Consider the following 27,859-nt stretch of genomic DNA (forward strand, 5'->3'; position numbering starts at 1 on the left):
TTTCCTGAACAGAACCACTCCGCACTGCTTAGCGCAGTACTCTGAGTGGGGGTGAGAGTCTTCCCGCAGAGGCCAGTCCCCTGGAATCATGTGACTCCCAAAACCAGACCAGACCAGCACCAAATGAAGTATTAGCTTTACAGAAAAATAAACATAGCTCTTAAAGTTCTACCACTCAGACTGAGTAATAAATTAACTATAAAATCAGGAGTTTTGTCATCTACAATATAATTTAAAAATCCATTTTCAGCCCATGGGGGCTGCAAGGGGAGAGCAATTTCATCCTGATCACTACGCACTTCATCAAAAGAAAGGACTTTTTCTCCAGCTTGTATTGGCTTCACAATGGACTGCATCTGACTGTGACGCTCTGGAGCACAGGATCCGCGGTGAAATCTTCCCAGAGCACAGCAGGAAAAGCACTAAAACGGTTCAGATCTGAGCAGTCTGCAAGGAAAGGACCCGACCTCTGAGAGCCCAACACCAAGCAGCCATCGCCCGGTCGTGTCCACTCATCTTCAACGAGACACTGCATTGAGATTTTTAATTCACAGACTTTATGTTAGTCCTTTAGAACCCAATGCCCACGGAGTTCCAGTCCCTGGCTGCCAGGCTAGTCACGCTGCCTTCTTGGTGCAAGCTCCTTGGAGATCTTGTAAATTTATCTTTGACCTGCGGCAGAAAGAGACAAAGCAGCAATACAGAGGATGTCAAGAATACGGAACGGTCATCCCATGCTGGATCTGAGGAGTAAGTTGTGTGCTGCGTAGTTTTTGAGGTACAGGAACACACCGTGTAGATAGGAAGACGTACCTGTTGTGAATCATGTGGCTTCTGACGAGATGTCCAGCTGCCAGTGCTGCCATCAGGGACAGCTCCCCCGCCATCACTGTCCCACACACTATCCGGGCGAGCTGCCGGGCATTCTCCCCTGGGCTGTCCTTGCAGGCTCCCTGGACACCCAGCATCTGCAGCCAGAGAAGAACACAAGAATCAACAGCGAGTCAAAACCAGCAATTTCTAGAACCAGACTACACTGTGGGGATTAAATTTCTTTTCTTTTTTTCTTGACAGAGTCAGTGAGAGAAAGGTCTTCCTATCCGTTGGTTCACTCCCCAAATGGCCACTAAGGCCGGTGCTGCACCAATCCGAAGCCAGGAGCCAGGTGCTTCTCCTGGTCTCCCATGGGGTGCAGGGCCCAAGCACTTGGGCCATCCTCCACTGCACTCCTGGGCCACAGCAGAGAGCTGGCCTGGAAGAGGGGCAACCGGGACAGAACCAGCGCAAGGGATTAAGTTTCTAAGACTTGACAGCCAGGACTAACAGTGCAAACACCATAGCTAAGGATGGTCACAGTCTGACTCCAAGTGCACATGCATTAGTGCTCTCTGTTTGCTAAGCACATGCCTCAACATGCTGTAGTGTACATGCTCTGGTGGAGTTAAGCTAGTAGGAAAAAATGAGAACCAAACACAGCCAAAATACAGAGAGGAGTAATGTGAAGTACCCAGTAGAACCAGAGTAGGAGCTAGCTGCGAGTACCTGCAAACAGGCCTGCTGAGGCAGGAGGTTGGTCCCGCCACCCACAGTTCCTATTTCTATGGACGGCATGGTACAGCTGATATACAAGTCCTCGTTTGTTGGGCCACTTGCTTCCATTAAAGTAATACAGTTTGAACTACCAACATTCTGTGCTGCATCCTGAAAAAGAAAACAGACACACTATACTCCTCCACTCAGAACAACGGGAAAGAGGAGGAGTGCGGGCCGGATGCTCACCTGTCCACAGGCAATGTAGATAGCAGTGACAACGTTGGCTGCATGGGCGTTGTAGCCGCCTATGCTCCCAGCCATGGCAGAGCCCACCAGATTCTTGTTAATGTTGACATCAATCATTGCCTCTGTGGTGGTCTTCAACACCTGCAAAACAGAATTGTGCACATTCACATTTTCCCTCTGGTCTATCTGTGGCTCCTGAAAGCAAGGGAGTCAGAGCCGGTGCTGTGATGTAGCCCGTAAAGCTGCCGCCTGCAGCACCAGCATCCCAAAGGGGTACCAGATCGAGTCCCGGCTGCTCCACTTCCGATCCAGCTCCCTGCTACTGCACCTGGGAAAGCAGTGGAAGATGGCCCAAGTCTTTGGGTCCCTGCATCTGTGTAGGAGACAAGGAAGAAACTCCTGACTCCTGCCTTCAGATGAGCCCAGCTCCAGCCACTGTGTCCATCTGGAGGGTGAACCAGCGGATGGAACATTTCTGTCTCTAACTCTGCTTTTCAAATAAAAAAATCAATCTTAAATGGACCCACCTCTTCTCCTTTAAAGTCCTATCCTTGGCCGGTGTCGTGGCTCACTAGGCTAATCCTCCACCTTGCGGCACCAGCACAGCGGGTTCTAGTCCCGGTCGGGGTGCCAGATTCTGTCCCGGCTGCCCCTCTTCCAGGCCAGCTCTCTGCTGTGGCCAGGGAGTGCAGTGGAGGATGGCCTGAGTGCTTGGGCCCTGCACCCCATGGGAGACCAGGAGAAGCAACTGGCTCCTGCCTTTGGATCAGCGCGGTGTGCCGGCTGCAGCGCGCTGGCCGCGGCGGCCATTGGAGGGTGAACCAACGGCAAAGGAAGACCTTTCTCTCTGTCTCTCCCTCTCTCACTACCCACTCTGCCTGTCAAAAATAAAAAAATTTTCAAAAAGTCTTATCCTTAATAGAAAAAACAGAATCAGTGAATTCTTTTTTCCACATACAGACAGATGGATATGGTACAATGAAAATGTCATTGCCAATGGAAAACACAACCCAATGTATCTAATTCTATTTAATACTTCTTTCCCCAATTTTTAAATCCAAACATTATAAAATAAGACACTCATTCCATCACTCACCTCTCTGACAACCTTGGCTGGAATGACAGCTTCGCAGACAACAGTCTTTCCTCTCCCCTCTATCCAGTTGACAGCAGCAGGCTTCTTGTCAGTGCAGTAGTTGCCACTGACTGCCAGAATCTGCATTTCAGGGAAATACTCATGGAGTTTGGAGAGCGCTTTTTCTGTACCCTGTCAACAGCAACAACAACACATTACTATGCAGGAAGGAGTCACCTTTTAGACTAGAGGGGTTTTTGTATCTATGAAATAGTTCTGAATACAGTTAGCCATACTCAGTGGGTATGTAAAGTATCCCCATGTCACTGGGGCGGAACTCGGCATGCAGTGCAGAGCCACAGTTAGCAAATCTGTGGAGAAGTGAGTGCTTCGAGCCAATCTTGGTGGTGAAAAAGCTGCTGGGATTTACCTTACAGACTGGAAAGAGGCCTTGCAAAGACATCCAAGTGAGTGAACATAATTAACTACCCGCATCTTGATAGCACACAACACTCTGGCAGCTAAACATTTTAATTGTAAAATACACAGAAAGTTGACTGTCCCAACTGTCATGGACATTTTCTGTAGTGCAACTATCTTCAGAACTTCCAACCTTGTGAACAGCAGCTCCACAACCCACTGAACATCTCCCTGCTCACCACTCCTCTGCAATCCGGGGTGACCCCCACTCGTTCTGTCCCTGACATACTCAGGTACCTCATGTGAACAGTACCACGGGGTCTTTTCATATCTGGCTTATTTCACCAATCACAGCGTGCTCAAGGATCATCCATGATAGCAGGTGTCAGAACTCCCTCCCATACCATGTACTGGCAATTGTTAAAGCTTATACATTTAATCACTATCTTCTCTTTCTAGATAACCTTTATAAACACACAAAATAAACCCATCCTGTCAGGCTGTGCGGTTTAACACCGTGTCTTGTAATAAACACAAGCAGAATAAAATGAAAGCCTTACACAAACTTCTTCGGAAATAAGTGAACCATAACCATGAACTGTCATTTGTCCATAAACACAAGTCTTACCCATCTTCCTGCCCCCAGTTCTTCTCTCCTGTGACAATTACTTTTTCTTGTCCCCCAAAGTTTAAACCTTTTATTTCAGGAATACAAACTTGGTAAGTACAACTTTAGGAATATAGTGATTCTTCCCACCATACCCACACTCTCACGCTACCTTCTCCTCCCTCTCTTATTCCCAGCCCCATTCTCCATTAAGATTCATTTTCAATTAACTTCATACACAGAAGACCAACTCCATACCAAATAAAGACAACAATTTGCGAACATGCGTGCACACACTGTCATAATACAACTCATTGAGGACAGACATAAGTCCTGCATGGGAAGTAAGTGCACAGTGACTCCTGTTGTTAATTTAACAATTACTACTCTTATTTATGATGTCAGTGACCACCTGAGGCTCTAGACATGAGCTGCCTAGGCTAAGGAAGCCTTTTGAATCCCATAAACTCCATCAGTATATTTTTTTTTGGGGGGGGGGGGACAGGCAGAGTGGACAGAGAGAGAGAGACAGAGAGAAAGGTCTTCCTTTGCCATTGGTTCACCCTCCGATGGCTGCCGCGGCTAGTGTGCTGCGGCCAGCACACCGCGCTGATCCAAAGGCAGGAGCCAGGTGCTTCTCCTGGTCTCCTATGCGGGTGCAGGGCCCAAGCACTTGGGCCATCCTCCACTGCACTCCTGGGGCCACAGCAGAGAGCTGGCCTGGAAGAGGGGCAACCGGGACAGAATCCGGTGTGCCGGTGCCGCTAGGCAGAGGATTAGCCTATTGAGCCACAGCGCCAGCTCCATCAGTATTTAGACAAGGCCATAAGCAAAGTGGAAGTTCTCTCCTCTTTTCAGAGCAAAGTACATCCTTCTTTGATGGCCACTTCTTTCCACCGAGATCTCACAGAGGTCCTCCAGGCAGAATATATTTTGCGACAGTGTCTTGGCTTTCCATGCCTGAAATGCTCTCATGGGCTTTTCAGCTGAACTAGGATGCTTAAGGGTTGATTCTGAGGTCAGAGTGTTACTTAAAGCGACTGTCATTCTATGAGTGAAGATTACTTTTACAAGTTTTGTGTCTATCCTTTTCCATACAGTCCATCCATGCTCACCTTTGAAATCATGTTCATCCCCATGGCATCCCCTGTCCTGGACTGGAAACGGATATAAAGATTGCGTCCAGCCATACTTATATGAAGTTTCTGCAGACGGGCAAATCTGTGAACAAAACATGTAGGATAAACTGTTTTCTTCTATTTTAACTGTCTCATTCTGAGACACAGCACAAGAGGGGTCTATGGCACTCTGACATGGAATATAGGTGTCTAAATAGCTTAATCCAGCCTAACCCCACTGGACACAACACCCATCCTACTAGTGCCCTCCTGACAAAGCTGAGACTACGCTGCAGGGGGGTGGGCACCCTCTGTCTGAATCAACATTGTTTTTCCTCCTTCCCACCAAGCATAAATATTACTCATCTTGAATAAATGGATTTAAAGTGGGTATTTTGTGGTGGTGTCTTACGAATGCAATTATGTTTAGCAATTGAAAAAGGCTGAAAAAGGCACTGGTTCTGAAATACAAGCCAATAAAGAAACCCACTCACATACCTGCTAGTGCTATCGAATGCCTCCTTTATCACTGCGAACCCTTCTGGGGTTTCGAGCCAGGCCTTCACTTCTGCAGAGTCACAAGCACGGGGAAGACGCACCACTGGGCCACGAGTCATTCCATCTGCAAGGACTCGGCTGCTGGCACCTCCACCAAGCTGTGCAGTCATGTCACAGAAGCACACGTTAACCTGAAACTCACGTGACCCCAAAGGTGCCCCTGTCTCCAGATCTCTTCTTGTCACCTTGCCTATGGTGTACTTTGAAACAGGCAAAAACGTAAATCCCAACTTACACATATTGCCCGGCAGCCTCTGTTAGTGCTGGCCACAAGACAGCCTTCTGTTGTTGCCATGGGAACCTGGAATTCCTTTCCATCCAAGCAGAGAGGTCCCACCACACCCACAGGGATGGGCATGTACCCAATCACGTTCTCACAGCAGGCACCCAGCACCTGATGGGCAAAGGAGGCACAAGAGGGATCTGTCACAGCCGTTCACCTCAGCCCGCGCCAGTCACATGCTCCAGACTTCATCATTTGTCTATCAACATTTTCAATTTACTCTTTCAAAGTGCAGGAAAAAACTAGGATCTTAGAAAACTGACTATAACAGCAAGAAATGTTTTATAAATTACACTAGGATTATTCAAAATAAAATGTTTTATAAAACTATGTATGTAATTTTTACAAAGACTAAAAAAAAAAACCACAAAGCAAACCTTCTCTAATTGAAAAAACCACGTACCAGGGAGTAATTATAATCCCTATAGGGTAGGTACTGGAGAGAAGAAGGCTCTGGCAGCTTTTTGGAAAGTAACTGTCGACGAATAGATACACCTCGTTCGTGGGTTTCCATCAGCGTCTCCAATTTGTAGGCTGGGATATGCTTTGCATTAACTAACTGGATGATCTCAGCATCACTAAGGAATTTTGCACCTTTCTAAAGAAATGGGAGGAAAATGGTAGAGAAGTTAGATGACAGAAGACTTGAAAAACTGTACTTCATAGTATTCATAATATGTAAGCCACTTAACACAAATAACGCTAAATTAAAATAATATAAACCTTTTCTATATCTTTACTACAGTTTTTTAGTACAAGGATATCTCCTAAAAAAAAAAAAAAGCAAAAAACAAAGCCAAATGAAAATCATAATACCCTATCACTGTGGTTTTTATAGCGTAAGGACACTACCTGCATTAATACACAGTAAAAAAGCAAGTGTTTATTTTAGCCCAGCAGTTGGATGCCTGCATCCCAGGTGGGAGCACTGTGATTCAATACTTGGTTGTGATGCCAGCTTCCTGCCAATGTAGATCCCAACAGATAATAAGTGATAAATAGTTGGGTTTCTGTCACCCACATGGCAGACCTGGATTTGCTTTCCTAGCTCCTATCTTTGGCCTGGACCCAGCCTCAACCATCTGAGGAGTAAGACAGCAGTAGAGAACACTCTCTGTCTCTCAAATTTTTAACAAAGAAAGATGCAATTTTGCAGAACTCTAGCGTGTCAAACTCCAGAGCCACCATGTGAATGATAGTAAAGCTTCATAAACGTTTTAAACAGGTAATATATTCACAAGGTTAAAAAACAAAGTATATGCAGTGATATAGAACTGAAAGTCTTTCTCATAATTCTTTTTTTTTTTTTTTTTTTTTTTTGGACAGGCAGAGTTAGACGGTGAGAAAGAGAGAAAGGTCTTCCTTTTTCCATTGGTTTACCCCACAAGTGGCCGCTACGGCTGGCGTGTTGCGGCCGGCGCGCTGCACCAATCCGAAGCCAGAAGCCAGATGCTTCCTCCTTGTCTCCCATGGGGTGCAGGGCCCAAGCACTTGGGCCATCCTCCACTGCCCTCCCGGGCCACAGCAGAGAGCGGAACTGGAAGAGGAGCAACCAGGACAGAATCCGGTACCCAACCAGGACTAGAACCTGGGGTGCCAGTGCCACAGGTGGAGGATTAGCCAAGTGAGCCACTGTGCCAGCCACTCATAATTCAGACTACTATCTCCTAAGTACTTTGGAACCTACACATAAATAGGTAAACATGTAAACAGTAATTTATTGTGTACCCTTCCAAGGTTTTTACTTTATTGTATACCCTTCCAGGGTTTTTCTTTATACATATACATATGTGCATATGAAAATAAATTCATTTAAGTGTTGGGTCAGAGGGTACTTATATAAGTTTATTAATTTTAGTAAATATTGCTAGTTGCCTTCTCACAAGCAATGTATAAAAAATGCCTTTCCCATTAACCTCAAAAGAATACTTGGGTGTACTATATTTTTGGATCATTGCCAATCAGGTGAATAAAAAAAAATTTTTTTTTTGACAGGCAGAGTTTAGACAGTGAGAGAGAGAGAGAGAAAGGTCTTCCTTTTTGCCGTTGGTTCACCCTCCAATGGCCGCTGCGGCCAGCACACCACGCTGATCCGAAGCCAGGAGCCAAGTGCTTCTCCTGGTCTCCCATGCAGGTGCAGGGTCCAAGCACTTGGGCCATCCTCCACTGCACTCCCGGGCCACAGCAGAGAGCTGGACGGGAAGAGGAGCAACCAGGACAGAATTCGGTGCCCCGACCGGGACTAGAACCCGGCGTGCCGGCGCCCAGGTGGAGGATTAGCCTATTGAGCCGTGGCGCTGGCCAAAATATTTCAAGTATAGTTTTAATCTGCATTTCTCTTAGGGTGAGGCTGATCATCTTTTCACATTTGTAGGAGCTATTCCTAGGAGCTGGTGCTGCAGTGTAGTGGGTAAGTGCAACCAGCATCCCACATGGGTGCCAGTTCTAGTGCTTGCTACTCCACTTAAAATCCAGCTTCCTGCTAGTGCACCTGGGAAAACAGCAGAACAGCTCAAGCGTGGGAGACCTGAAGGAAGCTCCTGACTTCAGAATGGCCCAGCTCCGGGCATTGCAGCCATTTGGGGAGTGAACAGTGGATAGAATATCTCTATTTCTACTCCAGCTCTCTGCTATGGCCTGGGGAAACAGTGGAAGATGGCCCAGGTCCTTGGGCCCCTGTACCCATTTGGGAGACCAGGAGGAAGCACCTGGCTCCTGGCTTTGGATCGGCGCAGCTACAGCTGTTGCAGCCATTTGGGGAGTGAACCAATGGAAGGAAGACCTTTCTCTCTGTCTCTCCCTCTCACTGGCTATAACTCTACCTCTCAAATAAAATCTTAAAAAAAAAAAAAAAGTCAGTTCCAATAAAGAGTAAGGGAAATAGAACCCCTACCCTGAGTTATAAATGACCACTAGTTTCCTTTGGTTTATGAGTTGATTTTGAAAATTAGCACCTTCGGGGCCGGCACCGTGGATCACTTGGTTAATCCTCCGCCTGTGGCACTGGCATCCCATGTGGGCTCCGGGTTCTAGTCCCGGTTGCTCCTCTTCCAGTCCAGCTCTCTGCTGTGGCCTGGGAAGGCAGTGGAGGATGGCCCAGGTGTTTGGGCGCCTGCACCCGCATGGGAGACCAGGAAAAGCACCTGGCTCTGGCTTCGGATCAGCACAGCGCTGGCCGCAGCGGCCATTTTGGGGGTGAACCAATGGAAGGAAGACCTTTCTCTCCCTCTCTCTCTCTCTCTCACTGTCTAACTCTGTCAAATAAAAAAAAAAAGAAAGAAAGAAAATTAGCACCTTCATGGGTTAGCACCATAACTAATTCAATTTTATGAATACTACCTACGGCTTTATTAAAAGATCTAGTTTTTCTACCGATATTAAGGTAAATATTAGCTGGTTTGTATATTACAAATGTAAACTCTGTAAGGTAGGAAGTCAGAAATGAGCTTATGTGTGTGACAAAGGCCTAACTAAGGAACTGACATCTACAGCAGCTCAGCATCCGCATGTCAAAGTCACCCCGATAACCTTCCATGTGCACTTCAAAGTCCCGCCTGGATCCTGATGAGCTTCCAGGGAGTCCTGACCCTTCTCCCTGGCCTGATAAACAGGCTTCCCCTGTCTGATAACTTCAGGGGGAAAAACTGAGAAAGGAATTTTTCGTATTTACACCCAACAAGTCCTTTGTTCCAGGAGGAGAAGAAGGAGAGGAGGCAGGAAGGCAAGACCAATCTCCTTAAAAACCCCAGCCTAAATATTTGTGAACTGCACACTCTCTCTCAGGTTCTGTCTGGAGGGTGCCCATCCGTTCTCACAGATGCCCCCACCCTAGTAAACCTTGCCATGCTGCTTTCCACTGCTGTCTCACGCCTGAATTCTTTTTTGCGCAAAGACAAGGACCCTTTGCTTCTCCAGTAATAACTCATTCTTTGGAAATGTACTGAGCATCTACTAACCCTAAAGACCCTCTATGGACCCAACCTTCAAGGAGCGTGAGGTCTAAGAATCAAGTAAACACGTGATACACAAAAGAAAGAGGATACAACTGCCATGAAGTGCACGGTCCAGAGAAGGACCTGCAGTACAGAAAGGCTCCGCCTGCTTGGAGGAACCAGTGCTTCCCAGGATGGCAGCATCTGCCTGAAGACGAACACCCGGAGGGGATGTGCTTCAGGGACACGAACAAAGGCAGCCAGAGTGGAGAACTCTGGAGAACCATGACCAGGTTCAGCAAAAAGCCCCTGACTAAAGAACACAATGAAAGAATTCTAGCATGCAACCACAATGCAAACCCATGTCACACACATGTGAGTTCAGTAGCTGACCAATCAAAGACTACTTTGAGCCCTGAAATTCCAAACATCAGATACTCTAAGAAAAACTATAGAACCACCCAGCTGATAAACCTGCCCAGTAACAAATCCCTTCAAGTGGTAGTAAAAAAAAAAAAAAAGCCCAGTCGTGAAGCCAGCAGCCCTGAGAGTCTACAGTGAACCTTGTCTGAGCCAGCTTGTTTTAGGGGGCACGCGGCAGTCGTGAAGCCAGCAGCCCTGAGAGTCTACAGTGAACCTTGTCTGAGCCAGCTTGTTTTAGGGGGCACGCGGCAGTCGTGAAGCCAGCAGCCCTGAGAGTCTACAGTGAACCTTGTCTGAGCCAGCTTGTTTTAGGGGGCACGCGGCAGTCGTGAAGCCAGCAGCCCTGAGAGTCTACAGTGAAGTGTTTTAGGAGGCACTCAAGGAAAGGCCAGGGGCCAGAGCCAGGAGCCTCAGGAGCTAAGTTCCAGCTGCCCTACTCTGCTGTGGGCCTGCCCTCCTCAGGCCTAAATCTCACCAGTAAGTCAGTCTACCTATTCCATGGAGTGGCTAATGCAAACCTTCTGTATATAAATTATAAACCACATATACAAATTCTGGCCCTCAATAGTATACAGTCCAGTTGAGGAGATCAACTCTCACCTGAAATTAAATACAAGCACCTGAAGAACTTGGAGGGCTTTAAGTTTCTAAGAAAGGAAGTGATTTGAATAGAACAAGGGGCCACCCTGTGGCATGGCAGGTTAAGATTTATTCATTTATTTGAGAGTTAAGAGAAAAAGAAGGAAAGAGAAAAACAGATCTCCCATCTGCTGGTCCACTTCCCAAATGGCCTCAACAGCCAGGGATGGGCCAGGGTAAAGCCAGCAGCCAGGAGCTTCATCTGGGTCCCACTTGGGTAGCAGGGGCCCAAGCACCAGGGCCATCCTCTCTGGATTGAAAGTGGAGCAGCAGGGACTCTAAGCAGCACCCACATGGATGCCAGCATCACAGGAGGCAGCTGAACCTGGCTTAACCTGGATGTGCCATAGTGCTGGCCCTGTGTCGAATATTTTTAAAAAGAATTAGCTAGATTATGCAATATGGATGGAAGGTACTATCTGCACTAAGGTGTAAGTGGACTTACATGATCAGAACACCTGTTCAAATCTCAGGAAGGGTATCAAGCTTCCTCATGAGCATCAAGCTCACAAAAGAAAGCAAAAACACACTTTCTTGTAGCTGGCATTGTGGTGTAATGGGTAAAAGCCAGGCCCATAACAGCATATGGACAACAGTTCATGTCCCACCTGCTCCACTTCTGATCCAGCTCCCTGCTCACTGCCTGGGAAAAGCAGCGGAAGACGCCACCCACGTTGGAGACCCAGAAGAAGCTCCTGGCTCCTGGCTTTGGCCTGGCCCAGTGCTGGCTGTTACAATCATCTGCAGAGTGAACCAGCGGATGGAAGATCTCTGTCTCTCTCAATAAAAAGTCTTAAACACCCACACACTTTTTTCTAACTCTGTGTGAAGCCCTTTCTAAGCCCCCTCACACCCTGGAAAGAATACAGCAGCTGCTCCCCTGTGATAAACAATAAGCAAGGAAGGTTTCTGACTGCAGAGTCAGAGAACGGCTGGCTCTGTCCCCAGCTTCACCACTTCCTAGAAATGCGAGCACTACGCGGGGAGATGACTTAAACCTCCTGCAGTCTCAGGATTCACGCTAAGAAATGGAGATAACCCCACTGACCTCTCATGACTGTGGAGAACTGACAGCGGCTGTAAATCACGTAGGACAGTGCTTCCCACAGTACTCAGTGAATACTGGTTTTTCCTCCCCTTAATAAAAAAGTTCTTTTGTAAAGAAAAACTCCAGGCTTGAGTTTATGCTCCATTTCTCACCTCGGCATTCCCAAGTATCTGCAGACATTCTTCATTAGGCCGAGGCTCTTTGGGAAGTTCAATCTCAGGTTCCTTCGTCTCCAGTACCAGCGAAGCATCAGGTAAGGAGGAGCCACCAACCACAAATGCAGCTCTGTGTGGGGAGTCAGTTTCAGCTACCAAGGGCTTTATAACCTCAACTATTCAAGAAAGCAAAAGAAATGTCACAATACTGAACTTAATGTGTAAAGTTGCCTCAACATTTTGACAAATTAGTAATGGGAGAAATGAAAGTGAAGAGACTAAGAATTACCTTTTCTTTCTTGGTTTATTCCTGCCTCTTCCTCCACTGAATGCAATTTCTGGTTATTTCTGACCATCACAGGTTCACGTCTACAACAACTGTCTGGGACTTTCTTTTGGGTCACTGCAGGAGACGTGATAGGGTTTTTTAATGAGAGTGTAGATTCTGTTTCTGCTTGTTCAAAGAAGATATACTTGACAGCCAGAAGAAGAGCTAAACTTAGAGTAATAACTTGTTCAATATCCATGCTGATCATCCTAAACAAAAGAAAGCAAATTAAAATGTTATTCTGCTGACACATCAAAGTCCAATCCAATCTATTTAATAGCATAGAATGACAAAAAGATTTCACTGAACTTACTTAGAGAGATAAAACTGCCAGAGGGAAACACTTGGTTCAATTCTCTTGGACACATTTTCATCCAGTCCTAACGAAACCTTAGAACTGTCGGCTGTACTGTTCTGAGGAGCGGGGTCAGCTATCCAGCGACTGTGAGCGTGAACGAGAACCAAGCCTAAAGACTGAAATAACACGTAAGTAATTGTCCTTTCCCTGTCAATGGAACCTCAACCTCTCATCCCTGGCACCTGGAAGATAGACCCCATTTCCCCTGGGCTCCCCTCCCATGGAAAGGAAGCCCCCAGACTTGTCAGGTGTCCAAGCAAAGCAATAGGTCCATTACTACTGAAACCAAAGAACCACTGCAAGCATCCCCAGAGGACAGGTTTTTAAACAGAGCTAAGGCAGAGGAACTTGAAAAATCTATTTAGGTGAGAGAGACTAATAAAGACCAGGAGGCTCAAAGGATGAAGAACAAGTTAAGAAGAAGAGGAAGAAGGTGGAATATTACTAAGAGTAACAAAAATTATAGACAGAAAATAGGAAGTAAAAAACCCAAATTATAAAAAAAGAATGACATTAGAACCGAAGATACTAAGGGAAAAGAGAACGGTCATTACCATAATCATCTTCACCCTCTGAGTTACAGGATTTGGTTTATTTTCTTCTTCTTCTAACACTCGGGCAAAATGGCTGAGCTGCCAAATTGGACGACCCTCTCGGCTTTCCCGGGAAAGCTACAAAGTAAGTCAGTGTCACTTACATTAGGAAGGATCAGTCTGCCTAGGCGTGCTGATGTAATGAGAAACACTACTCCCCTACCAAGGGCCTAAAACGACCCATTCTTACCTCTAACACCAAGGACACACAAGCAGGGAAGAAAGTCATGAACACGAAGTAGTTGGCCAGAACTGACATGCAGCCAAAGCAGCACATGATTTCAAGCTGGCGCACTCCTGGTTAGAAAAAAAATTACAGTATAAATAGCAAAGTATGTACATCTTTGATGCTGCACATATCACAAAGAGTTCTGGGGGCTGGGCAAATACATTAGAAACACAAGCACATTAAGTCTTTGCCATTTACTCAAAGGAGAATGAAGAACTCAGAGGTGACACCACCCTTAAGAACAGCAGGTGCAACACTGGAACTTCCTTCACCCACGTCCCCAGAATCACAATGCCAGGAACAGTGGGTGTACTCAATACATGTTGATAATACATTTCCAATCCTCTTTCAACAGCTCCTTGTTTTGTTTTTCTTTTTTTTCTCTTAACGATTTATTTACTTTGAATGAGTTACAGAAAGAGAGGGAGACACAAAAAGAGTGATCTTCCACCTACTGATTCACACCCCAGATGGTGGCAACAGCCAGCACTAGGCAAGGCTGAAGCCAGGAGTCAGGTGCTTCCTATGGGTCTCTAAAGTAGGTGGCATCTTCCACTGTTTTTCCCAGGCTATTAGCAAGGAGCTGGACACAAAATGAAGCAGTAAGGACTGGAACCAACATCAACATGGGATGCCAGCATCGCAGGCAGTGACTTAACCCACGACACTACAACACCTCTCCAATGGTTCCTTGTTTTGAGACACAGACAGGGAGAACTAGCTACAAGGGAGGAATTCTCCCACAGTTATACTAATAATTCAATCCCACTTGTTACCACAATAGCAATTCTTCTCAGAACCAAGGGCTTTTATAAAAATAGAATATATTGCCAGTTATGCCACCTCTGAAATAGCATCAAGTAAGTTACTTCTGTATACCACTACATTCCGATTTCACTAGAAACCATACGGTACTTACTGGTGTTCTAATAATTTTGGTTATTTTATTTATGTTTGAAAAATGTTAATGAATGATTAAAAATTAACCAATGTCACACCAGAAAATGTTTAAGATATCATTTGGTAATCAAAGTACAGAGGCTGGAAAACACTGCATTACTGAATCCTACTCTTACTTTACAAATACACTGGAGTACTCATTAATATAAAATGTATTTCGGATGTCATTTAAAATAAAATGCTTTGAGACACAAATAAAAAATGATTCTGATAGCAGGCATAGAGCCTAGTAGTTACAGACTCCATGTCCTATATCAGGACCTGGATTCCATTCCCATCTCCAGCTCTTGACTCTAGTGTACTGCTAGTGTACATTCTGGGAAGCAGGTGGGGTGGCTCAAGTAGTCTGGGTTCCTGCTACACACATGGATGGAAACCTGGGTTGAATTCCCAGTTTCAGGCTCCAGCCCCAATCCCATCCCAACCCCACCCTAGATACTGTGGGCAACTGGGGAATGAATCACTGGATGGGAGCTATCTGCCTCTCAAATAATAAATTAAAAAGGGCCGGCGCCGTGGCTTAACAGGCTAATCCTCCGCCTTGTGGCGCCGGCACACCAGGTTCTAGTCATGGTCGGGGCACCGGATTCTATCCCGGATGCCCCTCTTCCAGGCCAGCTCTCTGCTATGGCCCGGGAAGGCAGTGGAGGATGGCCCAAGTGCTTGGGCCCTGCACCAGCATGGGAGACCAGGAGAAGCACCTGGCTCCTGGCTTCGGATCAGCGCGATGCGCCAGCTGCAGCGGCCATTGGAGGGTGAACCAGCGGCAAAAAGGAAGACCTTTCTCTCTGTCTCTCTCACTATCCACTCTGCCTGTCAAAAAAAAAAAAAATAAAAAATAAATTTAAAAAAAAAATTTAATTAATTAATTAAAAAGGATTCCCTTTTCTGGGGCCAGCACTGTGGTACAGCAATTTAAGCCATCACCCGTGATGCCGCCATGCCATATGATCGTGATTCAAGTCCCACCTGCTCCACTTCCAATCCAGGTCCCTGCTAACACAGGGAAAGCTGGCCCACGTATGTGGTCCCCTGTCACCAATGTGGGAGACATGGATGGAATTCCTGGCTCCTGCCTTTGGCCTGGCCCAGCCCTGGCTATTGCAGGCATTTGGGGAGTAAACCAGCAGATGGAATATTAATGGATCTCTGTCTCCCTCCCTCTCTGCCTTTCAACTAGATAAATGTAAACATTAAAGAAAACATCAATTTTATTTTTATTTTCTAAATCACATCATTTGATTGAATCAAACAAAAACATACATTTTGTTTTTTTTTAAATTCCATATTATTAATTATTCTCAAATAAAGAAATTATAAAATTACTATGACAAAAACATTATAAACCAACCTATACTTGAAACAGTGACTGAATGTTAATCCTTTCAAACTCAAGACCATGGAAACCCTCTGGACCCAAGTTTTTCAATCCCATGCTTCTCTTCTCAATAGTAACTGGTGCTGGCCAGATGTCCTCCAGGCACTCGTCCCTCCTCTGTCCCTCCTCTTCCACTCGGCCACCACACAGAGACAGCACTGACCCACATACTTCCAAGAATCTAAGACTTGTTCTGTACTGGCTTTTTCAAAGGGCTGCTTCCTAATTAAAGCAGTTATAAATTTATCCTTTTTTTCCTACTCTAAGCCAAATCCCTGCTTTCTGTAGAGCTATAAATGTCTCTTCACTGGATTCTCCAGCTATGAATCTGATCATTTCATGCAAATCTGATCATGACAAAACTCATCACCCTGCTGCTTTCCACATCAGATTCAAATGAACAATGCCTGGTTTAACAGCCCACTACCACTTCCTGGCTGACCCTCTTTTCATGTACTCTCATGCCAGAAAAACTCATTGACATAACCAAGGTCATGAAGAACAGCTTCTAGGTTGTCAGCAGAGTCACCTGGCCACCATTCTGCATTATGATGGTGTTCCTAAGACTGTCTCTGTTGCGTCCTGGTTACACTCCCAAATCCAGCATCCTACTAATGTGCCCCCAGGAAGGCAGTGATGGCTCAAGTCGTTGGCTCCCTGCCACCTACAGCAGAGACCTGGAATGAATGAATATCTAGCTCCTAACACTGGCCTGGCCAAGCAACAGCTACTGTAGGCATTTGGGAAGCAAGCCTAAGATGGGAAATTTCTCTCTCTCTGTTTCTCAAATATTTTCATTAAAAACAGAAACAACAACAAAAAAAAACAAAAAATGTAACCCCAACAACTGAATTTTAAAGTGTAACCTTTTGTAAAAATTGATTTATTTAGTTATTTGAAAGTCAGAATTACACAGAGAGAGGAGAGGCAGAGAGAGAGAGAGAGAGAGAGAGAGAGAGAGAGAGAGGTCTTCCTGATGGAAGCTGATGCTGGTTCACTCCCCAGCTGGCCACACCGGCCGGAACTACACCAATCTGAAGCCAGAAGCCAGGAGCTTCCTCTGGGTTTCTCACACGCATGCAGGAGCCCAGGGACTTGGGTCATTTTCCACTGCTTCCCCAGGCCACAGCACAGAGCTGGATTGGAAGTGGAGCAGCCGGGACTCGAATCAATGCCCATATGGGATGCTGGTACTGCAGGCGGCAGATTTATCCACTACACCACAGTGCTAGCCCTTAAAGTTTAACTTTTTTAAATTAAAAAATTATTTGTTGAATGATGGAATAACTAACTTAATAATCAATTTATCTTTAGGAAATCAGAAGAGCCAGCATTATGACACACTGGGTAAAGCCACCACCTGCGAGGTCAGCAATGGTTCATGTCCCAGCTATTCCACTTCCAATCCAGCTCCCTGCTAACTGGGAAAACAGCAGAAGATAGCTGGTTGTTGAAACTGTCTGGGGAGTGAACCAGCAGGGGGAAGACCTGTCTTTCCCTCTCTCTCTGTAACTCTTTCAAATAATGAATAAATTTTAAAAAAGTTAGAAGAAGCATTATATGTTTGATATATCACCTCGTGAAAAACCTGAACTAATGACAACCAACTATCCTTTAAAAGTAAAATCATTCAATTCTGAAAGTTTAGGCCGCCTATTGATGACACTAAAACACAAGGAAATACAGGAAAGCAGTAGTTAATTAAATATAGTGTCCACAAGAAAGCCATAAAATCTAGACCTAGTCATTAGGACACAACAGTATGATATATTCATTATGGCAGCCGGCGCCGTGGCTTAACAGGCTAATCCTCCACCTTGCAGCGCCGGCACACCAGGGTCTAGTCCCTGTTGGGGTGCCGGATTCTATCCCGGTTGCCCCTCTTCCAGGCCAGCTCTCTGCTATGGCCCGGGAAGGCAACAGAGGATGGTCCAAGTGCTTGGGCCCTGCACCCGCATGGGAGACCAGGAGAAGCACCTGGCTCCTGGCTTCGGATCAGCGCGATGCGCCAGCTGCAGCGGCCATTGGAGGGTGAACCAATGGCAAAAAGGAAGACCTTTCTCTCTGTCTCTCTCACTATCCACTCTGCCTGTCAAAAAGAAAAAAAATACATATATATATATATATATATATATATATATATATATTCATTATGGCAAATTTCTATTCCATGCCATAATTTTTATCCAACATAATGGAGTCCTATGTTTCCTATTTAAAATCTAATTCTCTACTATCCAGTTAAGGATGAGGAAGCATGTATGTTGAGGCTGCGCTGGATACTTACTAATATGTGTGCTTAGTGTCTGACTAAATCTCCCAACACCTACTTGGCGGATCTAACAAGTGTCCAGTCCCTGACTCAGGCACTGCTTCCCACCTGACAATGAAAACAAGGCACCAAGTCACTCATCTATTCTAGCCAACAGCACAGGGTTAGAAGATGCTCTCCCCAGCAGCCTAGGAAGAAAATCTTGGTTAAAATTCAAGCAAAATTCGGCCGGCGCCGTGGCTCAACAGGCTAATCCTCCGCCTTGCGGCGCCGGCACACCGGGTTCTAGTCCCGGTCGGGGCACCGATCCTGTCTCGGTTGCCCCTCTTCCAGGCCAGCTCTCTGCTGTGGCCAGGGAGTGCAGTGGAGGATGGCCCAAGTGTTTGGGCCCTGCACCCCATGGGAGACCAGGAGAAGCACCTGGCTCCTGCCATCGGAACAGCGCGGTGCGCTGGCCGCAGCGCGCTACCGCGGCGGCCATTGGAGGGTGAATCAACGGCAAAAGGAAGACCTTTCTCTCTGTCTCTCTCTCACTGTCCACTCTGCCTGTCAAAAATTAAAAAAAAAAAAAAAAAAAAAAAAAAAATTCAAGCAAAATTCACAAATGAACAAAACACCACAAAGTGAACATGGAAAAAGATGCCAAGAGAGAAAAATCAGTAATCTGCTAAGTTTTCACCAAAGCAAAGCAACATCAGGTCAGATAGGTGCATATGTTAATAAAAATTTTTTAAGAATAATAAGAAAAAACACGGAACTCCAAGATTCTTGCCACCTCTTTAGTGACATATTTAGTTTTACATATATTAAAAATTGCTTACACACCTGACATGGTACCAACTCCAATCACAAGACATTCAACAAGAGCATCCAGGGTGAATGTGGGCCCTAAAATTGCCATTCCACGAGCAATATTTTCTCTGACTTCATCCTAAAACACAAACCAAACATATCAGCAAGGGCATGGTACAAAATAACTTCCAAAAAATGTTGAGAGTATCCGACAGTTACACTAGAATTATTACAGGAATAAAATATATAATATGTTAAGACTAAAAGGTGTTCAAAATACAAAGTATAGTACTAATATAAAGATTTTTTCTGTGGGCCAGTGCTGTGGCATAATGGGTAAAGCCACCACCTTTGAGTCCCAGCTGTTCCACTTCTGATCCAGCTCCCTGCTAATGCACCTGGGAAAGCAGAAGATGGACCAGGTGCTTGGGCCCTTGCACCCATGAGGGAGATCCAGAAGAAACTTCTGCCTCTGGCTTCAGTCTGGTCCTACCTTGGCCGTTGTGGCCATTTGGGGAGTGAACCAGTGGATGGAAGAACTGTTTCCCTCTTTCACTCTGTAATTCTGCTTTTCAAATAAATACAAAAAAAAAAAAAAAAAAAAAAAAACACCCTGGCATTCTGTCAAAAAAAAAAAAAAAAAAAAAGGGGGAACTTTTGTTAAAAAAAGAACATTTATAGCTGGCACCGCGGCCAAATCCTCCACTTGCGGCGCCAGCATCCCGGGTTCTAGTCCCGGTCAGGGCGCCGGATTCTGACCCGGTAATTCCTCTTCCAGTCCAGCTCTGCTGTGGCCCGGGAAGGCAACAGAGGATGGCCCAAGTGCTTGGGTCCCTGCACCCGCATGGGAGACCAGGAGGAAGTACCCGGCTCCTGGCTTCAGATCGGCACAGCACCGGCCGTAGCAGCCATTGGGGGAGTGAACCAGCAGAAGGAAGGCCTTTCTCTCTCTCTCTCTCTCTCTCTCTCTCTCTCACTGTCTATAACTCTCTGTCTCTCTCTCTCGCTGTCTAACTCTGCCTGGAAAAAAATTTTTAAAAATTAAAAAAAAAAATATTAAAAGATACTTTGATACAAGACAGTTTAGGGGAGCCGGCACTGAAGCATAGTAGGCTAGGTCCTCCGCCTGCAGCACCAGCATCCTGTATGGGCACCAGTTTGTGTCCCAGCTACTTCTCTTCCAATCCAGCTCTCTGCTATGGCCGGGGAAAACAGTGGAAGATGGCCTAAGAGCTTGGGCCCCTGCACCCATGTGGGAGACCTGGAGGAAGCTCCTGGCTTTGGATCTACACAGCTCTGGCCATTGTGGCCATTTGGGGAGTGAACCAACAGATGGAAGACCTTTCTGTCTCCCTCTCTGTAACTGCCTCTCAAATAAATAAATGTTTTTTTAAAAAAGAAAAAAATATATAGTTTAGGAAGTTGGATTCTTTAAGGTATATAATCAAGATAAAACTTAATATGGGGCCAGCGCTGTGGCTCAATAGGCTAATCCTCAGCCTGTGGCGCCGGTACACCAGGTTCTAGTCCCAGTTGCTCCTCTTCCAGTCAAGCTCTCTGCTGTGGCCTGGGAGTGCAGTGGAGGATGGCCCTGCACCCCATGGGAGACCAGGAGAAGCACCTGGCTCCTGGCTTCGGATCAGCGCAGTGCACCGGCCGCAGTGGCCCCTGGGGGGTGAACCAACGGAAAAAGGAAGACCTTTCTGTCTGTCTGTCTCTCTCACTGTCCACTCTGCCTTTCAAATAAATAAATAAAAACTTAATATGGGGGAAAATGCCCTTGTTAATTCAAGGTTTAAAAATAAATCTGTAGGGGTAGATGTTGTAGCACAGTAGGTCAAGCCACTTAGGATGCCCATATCCCATATCCGAGTGCTGATTTAAATTCCAGCTGCTCCACTTCCTATACAGCTCCCTTCTAATGCACCTGGGAGGCAACAGATGATGGCTCAACTACTTGAGTTCCCCAAGATGGAGTTCCTTGCTCCTGGTTTCAGCCTGGTCCAGCACTGGATGTTGAGGGTTTTGGGAAGCAAACCAACAGATAGAAGATTTCTCCCTCCCCCCCCCCCCCTCATACAATGCCTTTCCAATAAATTTAAAAAACAAATATTTAAAAATCAATGAATAAATAAATAAAACTAGAGGCAGGCATTCGGGCTAATTATTAAGCTGCTAAAACACCAGCATCCCAAATTCAGAGTAAAATTCAAGTAAAATGAATTTCTAAAAATTAATTATAAAATTAAAAAAATAAAACTTCCCTGGAGCCTAGTAGAACAGATGTGTTTCACTAAGCAGATACTCTTACTTATCCCAAAGTCTAATTATCATAATTTCTGAATACCTTCAAGCAGGAAAACAGGGAAAAAAAATCACATATTCTAGTACATATGGAATCATAATTGAGTCACGAGGTAAATGGGACCATTCTTAAGACACTTTCAAAGACAAGTTACAACTTAAGAATTAAACTTCAAATTTTGGGCAATTCCTGAATTGTGAGCTATGAAGACATACCCTATTAACATAAACAAACAAGCAACAAAGAATATTCCTCACATTCCTATCTTACAAATACTCACCTGGGAGTTGGAACTAAGGGCAAACTTTGCTAATGCACTTGCTCTGGAAAGATCAATCAGAAGCAGGAAAAACGGCAAAGCTTCACTGGAAAAGAAAGCAAGATGATCAGATACACTTAGCACACAAAAACGTGGTTTAAAAAATTATTTTTCAAACAAACTTCTCCTCCACACTTTGTCTAATTCTGTTGTGTGCACCTTTTCTGCAGGCCAGACATCCTCAACCTAAGCATAATAGCTACTCAAAGTATTTGTTAAAAATATTCTTAATGGGGGCCAGTGCTATGGTGTAAGTAGGTTAAGCCTCTGCCTGTGGTGTCGGCAACCCACGTGAGCACCGACTCAAATCCTGGCTGCTCCTCTTCCGGTCCAGCTCTCTATGGCCTGGGAAAGCAGGCCCAAGTGCTTGGGCCCCTGCACCCATCTGGGAGACCCTGAAGAAGCTCCTGGCTTCAGATAGGCCCAGCTCTGGCCATTGCAGCTGTTGGGGAGTGAACCAATGGACAGAAGACCTCTCTCTCTGTCTCTCCCTCTCTCTGTAATTCTGCCTCGCAAGTAAATAAATAAAAACTTAAAAGAAATTCTTAATGTTAAATGTAAATATATTTACACCAAAAAACTTCAGTGCTTTGCTAGTTTTATGGCAAAATACCATCCTTAATTTTAAAAAAAGCTTCCCTGAATTAATATGGGGAAAAAAGTGGTGTAACCATTTGTTTCATTAACCGCTACATATGGAAAGATAAAAGAGGAAATAGGCAGTAACAGCATCAACAAGCTCTAAAAGGAAAGTACAGCCCTGAAAAAGCAGAGTCACTGTCTCAATCCTTCAGAACACAGCCTAAGGCAGACAACTGTCACAGCATTGTTGCCAATGAAGACCAAGCAGCGCAGCAATCCCACGTTAAAGGATCACACTCTACAATGTTCACAGAGAACAGTACACAGCCATGACTAACAATTCATTTTTAACATCAAGGTCATGGAAATACAACTATTATCAGACATAATTCCCCGCACTTTCTAACTTTTGAAGATGTATATACTGCCTTTACAGCACAAGGAAGGAAAGTTCTTAAAAATGTACTCTGAAGAAAGTTCGGTTAGGCTTTAATACTCACTTCAAACCTGTCAGTTCTTTATCTAAGAAGTGAATGACAACTGTGCTGAATACAAAACTTGAGAAAATTGTGAAGAGGCCAGCAATACCTAAAATGACAAAATTCAGCCATGAGAAACTTCATCCTTTATTACACAGTAACATTTAGTCTCAAGCAATATTCTGAGATAGTACCATTTCTTTATAGACTCGGAAGGTCTCAAATTTCAGGATGTATGATTCTCAATAATAAGAAAAGGAACTACTGATGCAGGCAGTATAAGTTCAGCAATATGCATATTTCCAAATACAAGATTTGAACAAACAAGTTTATTTCCATAGCAAATAAAAAATCTGATGGCATACAAAGAAGTTAAATTAGAACATTACCCAAAATATATTTTGATCCAAGCTGACGTAAATTCTGGAACTGGAAGTAAATATACAGGATTGCTATGCATCGTGTTATGGTCAGAATTATAATATCACTGCTCAAAACATCCTATTGGGATACAGAAGAAAAACTTCAATAGTTTTGACCTTTAAAATAATCTATCAAAATAAGAATTTTTATAAGTGCCAGTTTACATATTTTAAGAGCATTAATATAGACACAATACAGGTCAAATAAACGTATCAGACATACAAATCAAAAATTAAATCCAACTTTTAAATAATCCACTGGGTTATATATCATACTCATTTCTCACTGGTAGTCATTTGTAACAGATGTTTCTCAAACACAAATTCATTTGAGTGGAAAAAATAAAAGTATTTCCAGTATATTTCTATACCATGTAAATAAATGGAAACAAGGTAAGTTCATGAATACCAAAATAAACATTTTACTCACGGCTTTTAAAAATTATGTCTCTAAAAGACATTCTTTAGGAACTGAACATGAAACGGACTGCAATCAGCATCAGATTACTTTCACTAACCTCTTCAAACTTTGGACACTCATAATTCCAACCACAGATCTTATCGTTACCAGTGAACATGTTCATGGACATCATACAGATGGTCAGTGTCACTGTCCCCACGATGACTTCCCAGGGATGGGAGGCCACAAAGAGGCCATGCATACGGAAAAGTCGTGAAAGCATCGTAGCTACAAAATCCTTGGATCCTACAAGGAATATCAAGTGTAAACACTTAGTATACACGGCTCATAGTAGTTTTAGGGAAAGGTACTAAGGAAGAGTATACTGTAAACCGTGCTGTGTGTGGACAGTGCCCTGCACATGTGACTTTTTGACAGTGTCCCTTATAATCCTGGGAAATAATTATGAAATTAAATTAAGAAGATTGTTATTACTTCAATATTCAAATACTTAAATCCTTTCTTACTCCCTGGCAGCCAAATTAAATGTAATCATTTCTTAAAAACTATGAATTTAGGCATTTAAGATCAAACCATACAAATATAGCGCCTTTTATTATCTGAACCAATAAGAAAAACAATAAGCAGAAATCAAAAGTGAGAAGCGGGGTCGCCGCTGTGGCACAGCAGGTTCAAGCCCTGGCCTGCAGGGCTAGCATCCCATATGGGCACCACCGAGTGGAGACCCAGCTGCTCTACTTCCAATGCAGCACTCTGCTATGGCCTGGGGACACAGCAGATGATGGCCTGAGCTGAGTCCTTGGGTCCCTGCACTCATGTGGGAGACCCGAAAGAAGCTCCTGGCTTCGGATCAGCTCAGCTCTGGCCGTTGCAGTCATTTGGGGAGTGAACCAGCAGATGGAAGACCTCTCTCTCTCTCTCTCTCTCTCTCTCTCTCTTTCTCTAGCTCTACCTCTCTATGTAACTCTGTGTTTCAAATAAATAAAATAAATCTTAAAAAAAAAAAGTGAGACGCAACTATCATATTTCCTTTTCCCTGGATATAAAATACATATAAGGATCCTCTTCATCAGCCACATTCTGGTTTCAGAAAAGGTAAATATCGAATCTACTTGTGAGTAAACTCAGTTAGTATGTAATGTCTTCAAAGGCAGGAAGTACTATACTGTTTTATTCCACTAAACAAATGCTAATGTCACCAGCAAAATTATACTTATTAAAACATCTTGGCCGGCGCTGTGGCTCAACAGGCTAATCCTCCGCCTTGCGGCGCCAGCACACCAGGTTCTAGTCCCGGTCAGGGCGCCAGATTCTGTCCCGGTTGCCCCTCTTCCAGGCCAGCTGTCTGCTGTGGCCCAGGAGGGCAGTGGAGGATGGCCCAAGTGCTTGGGCCCTGCACCCCATGGGAGACCAGGATAAGCACCTGGCTCCTGCCTTCGGATCAGCGCAGTGCGCCGGCAGCGGCGGCCATTGGAGGGTGAACCAACGGCAAAGGAAGACCTTTCTCTCTGACTCTCTCACTGTCCACTCTGCCTGTCAAAAATAAAAAAAATAAAAAATCTTAATGCTGCTATCACCAGAGAAATTATTTTCTTATCAACATGCCTACATTAATAGGAGGCTAAAAAATATGCTCTGGTAGCTACTTTCCTTTTAGCAAAATCAGCAGTAGGGCTGGAAGACCAACAGGAAAGCATCAGATGTGAAACATTCCTGTATTTTTATCAAAAACTACAACAGGAGTAGAAATGGATAACAAACTGAAGATGTCTATAGTATTACAAAAAATTCCCAACAGAACATATGAGGGCCCTTCAAATAGTTCATGGAAAAATACAATTAAAGATAAGCTTATTTTGGTGCAAAACAATTTTGAAATCCATGAATGGTTTCCTTTATAATATGCATTTTCATGAACCTTTGGAAGACTCCCTCATCTGGAAGACTTTGATCTGAAGACTACCATGACTAAATATCCCCATATTTGCTGGCCAAATAATAGTCTGATATTCTGATTTTGAAAAAAGTCTGGCCTCCTAAAAAGGAACTCGCAAGCCTTAGTTCTTATCCTGAAATCAGTGTGTATGGTACAGCATATTAATTATCCATAAAAATAAATCAAGATTTAAAAAGCAAGCCTGTGGCCAGCGCTGTGGTGCAGCGAGTTAACACCCTGGCCTGAAGCACCAGCATCCCATATGGGCGCTGGTTTGAGACCTGGCTGCTCCTCTTCCGATCCAGCTCTCTGCTGTGGCCTGGGAAAGCAGTAGAGGATGGCCCAAGTCTTTGGGGCCCTGTACCCACATGGGAGACCGGGAAGAATCTCCTGGCTTCCGATCGGCCCAGCTGTGCCACTGCCATCTGGTACTTCCCCGGGTGCACGTTAGCAGGATAACTGGAGTTGGGAGCCAGAGCCAGGACTCTAACCCAGGTACTCCAATGTCATTTGGGGAGTGACCCAGTGGATGAAAGATCTCTCTCTAGCTCTCTCGCTCGCTCACTCTGTGTTTGTACCCTGCCTTTCAAATAAATAAATACATCTTTAAAGAAAAAAAAGATGTTATTGTGGCATTGTTAGTTCTGCAATATTTTTTCTTAGTTATAAAGTAACCTTTGCAACATTCAGGGAAAAATTTACACACAACTCTGTGAGCCACCCAAAACACAGACAACCACACACCTATTTGGAAATACGAAGTCATTTTAACAAAGGTGTGTCAAAAGTAGCCATAATTATAAACTCGTTTCTTGTAAACTCCCGTCTCATTTCTGTGTGATTACGCAAAGCACTGACATGCTACAGAATCTCATCTTCCACCTTCAGCAGCAGCTGCAAAGGGCATTAGCAAGCTAAGGAAGGCACACGTATATTCAATACAGTGTTTATATCATGCTGCAATCAAACTTTTACTTAAAGGAAACAGGGTCAACAGACAATATGCCTTGCTTGGCCAGACTGAAGTATGCTGCAAACATTTCCCAAACTTCTCAGAAGAATGGGCATTTAAATTCACTGGAATAGTCCAACTCTAATCCAATGTGCTACAAGAACTACCAACTATGGCCGAATGCAGAAAGAGAAGCCGGGGCACCTTGATTCTTCCTCCCATTGAGCACTGTTCCTGGGTCAATAATAATCCTGTATTTGATCCTACAGCACCTGACATCCTTCTCAAATTAATGACTCCATTTTGCCTCTAAAGGCAAGAACCGCGTCTTAGACTGCAGTCATTCTTAACCCCAACAGCATCTGGCTTCCTGCTGCTCAATTTAGTATACTAAGAAAAAAAAACTTACGATGGCGATCAGAGAACAGGGATTCTGTGCCCAATTCTACCCCCCGCTCCGTTTGTAAGCCACAGCTCTGCTCTCTTCTTCCACTCAGGAAACTAGAACTCCAAGTCCTCTGACAAACACAACTATTCAGTGAAACCGCATACAACTACTACTTCTCTAAGTTTTTTTTTAAAAAAAAAAGGTCGCGTTTCAAAGGCCGGCAGTTTCGCACCGGCCCGGCGGCCCCTGTTCCGCGGTCGGTGCTGCGGGATGCGCGCACGGCTCCACCTCCGCGCGGTCAGGGTCCGGCGCTGCCCCGAGCCCGCAACCCCGCGCGGCCGCACCTGAGGACCCCGGCGCCGAGGCGGCTTCGCCCCTTCAGAGGTCGCGGGCAGCGGCGGGGACCCGGCCCGGGGGTCCCGGCGCAGCCCCTGCGGCCTTGGCGCGTCACGGTCCCCGCGGAGCCTCGGGGCCACGCTGACCGCACCCCCGGCGACGACGACCGCTCCCTGCCGGCCAGCAGCCGCCCCTCCCCGCAGCCGGCGCCGCGGCCCCCACCGCGGCCCCTCCGGCTCTCCGCGCCCCGGCGCTCCGCGCCCCGACCTCACCTCACGATCTCACCGGAGGCCGCCGGAGCCGGGCGCCAGCTCCGCTCGTCTCAGTCAGCGGAGACGCGGAGCGGAAGAGGCCTCGGCTGACGCACGCTCGCTGGCCAACGAGCCGCGGCCAATGAGAAAGGATCGTCCGATCGAACGACCAATCAGCTTGGGGCCGCCCGCCGGACGGCCTACGTCACGAACGGTCGCCTTAACAACCGCCTCCAGCTCTTCCTCGGCCGGCGGCCTCACCGCACCACCTCGCACCACGGCGCTGCCAGCCAATCGCGGCTCGAGGCCCGGAAGCGGGGCCTGCCTATTGGTCGAGAGCCGCGAGGGCGTCCGCGTGGAGCCGCCCGGCCGAGGCGATAGGGGGTCCCGGGTGGGGTGGCCCGAGCCGGCCGCCGGGGCCCACGGGGAGGAGGCAGGGGCAGGCCTAAGCGAGCGCGGCCGACGGGCGGCGGGCGGGGAGGCGGCCGGAGGAGTGCGGCTGCGAGGTGCAGACCGCGCCC

General features: G+C 45.7%; 1 protein-coding gene across 1 annotated transcript; it reads right to left on the bottom strand.

Annotated features, from left to right (window-relative positions):
• Nucleotides 1–119: 119 nt before the first annotated feature.
• HMGCR (3-hydroxy-3-methylglutaryl-CoA reductase) lies at nt 120–27,462 on the bottom strand. Its single transcript, XM_062212564.1, has 20 exons — nt 27,360–27,462; nt 23,573–23,760; nt 23,022–23,133; nt 22,654–22,741; nt 21,533–21,617; nt 18,981–19,086; nt 13,507–13,613; nt 13,278–13,394; nt 12,679–12,839; nt 12,327–12,574; nt 12,035–12,213; nt 6,244–6,438; nt 5,793–5,951; nt 5,498–5,655; nt 4,997–5,102; nt 2,876–3,046; nt 1,780–1,920; nt 1,543–1,701; nt 814–968; nt 120–672 (listed from the first exon to the last, which is right to left on the bottom strand). The coding sequence occupies exons 2-20, from the start codon at nt 23,735–23,737 to the stop codon at nt 618–620; spliced, it is 2,667 nt and encodes an 888-aa protein (XP_062068548.1). The 5' UTR covers nt 23,738–23,760; nt 27,360–27,462; the 3' UTR covers nt 120–617.
• Nucleotides 27,463–27,859: the final 397 nt, after the last annotated feature.

The sequence above is a fragment of the Lepus europaeus genome, chromosome 15 (genome assembly GCF_033115175.1).
Source record: "Lepus europaeus isolate LE1 chromosome 15, mLepTim1.pri, whole genome shotgun sequence".
In the NCBI taxonomy this organism is placed as follows: Eukaryota; Metazoa; Chordata; class Mammalia; order Lagomorpha; family Leporidae; genus Lepus; species Lepus europaeus.

Bases quoted from the DNA above. Each gene is read 5' to 3' on its own strand.
- HMGCR (XM_062212564.1), bottom strand. From the start codon at position 23,737: ATGCTTTCACGACTTTTCCGTATGCATGGCCTCTTTGTGGCCTCCCAT. The intron at 1,702-1,779 runs GTGAGCATCCGG...TTTCTTTTTCAG, and splicing joins TCTACATTGCCTGTGGACAG to GATGCAGCACAGAATGTTGG. The intron at 969-1,542 runs GTACTCGCAGCT...CTCTGGCTGCAG, and splicing joins CTCAGCAGGCCTGTTTGCAG to ATGCTGGGTGTCCAGGGAGC.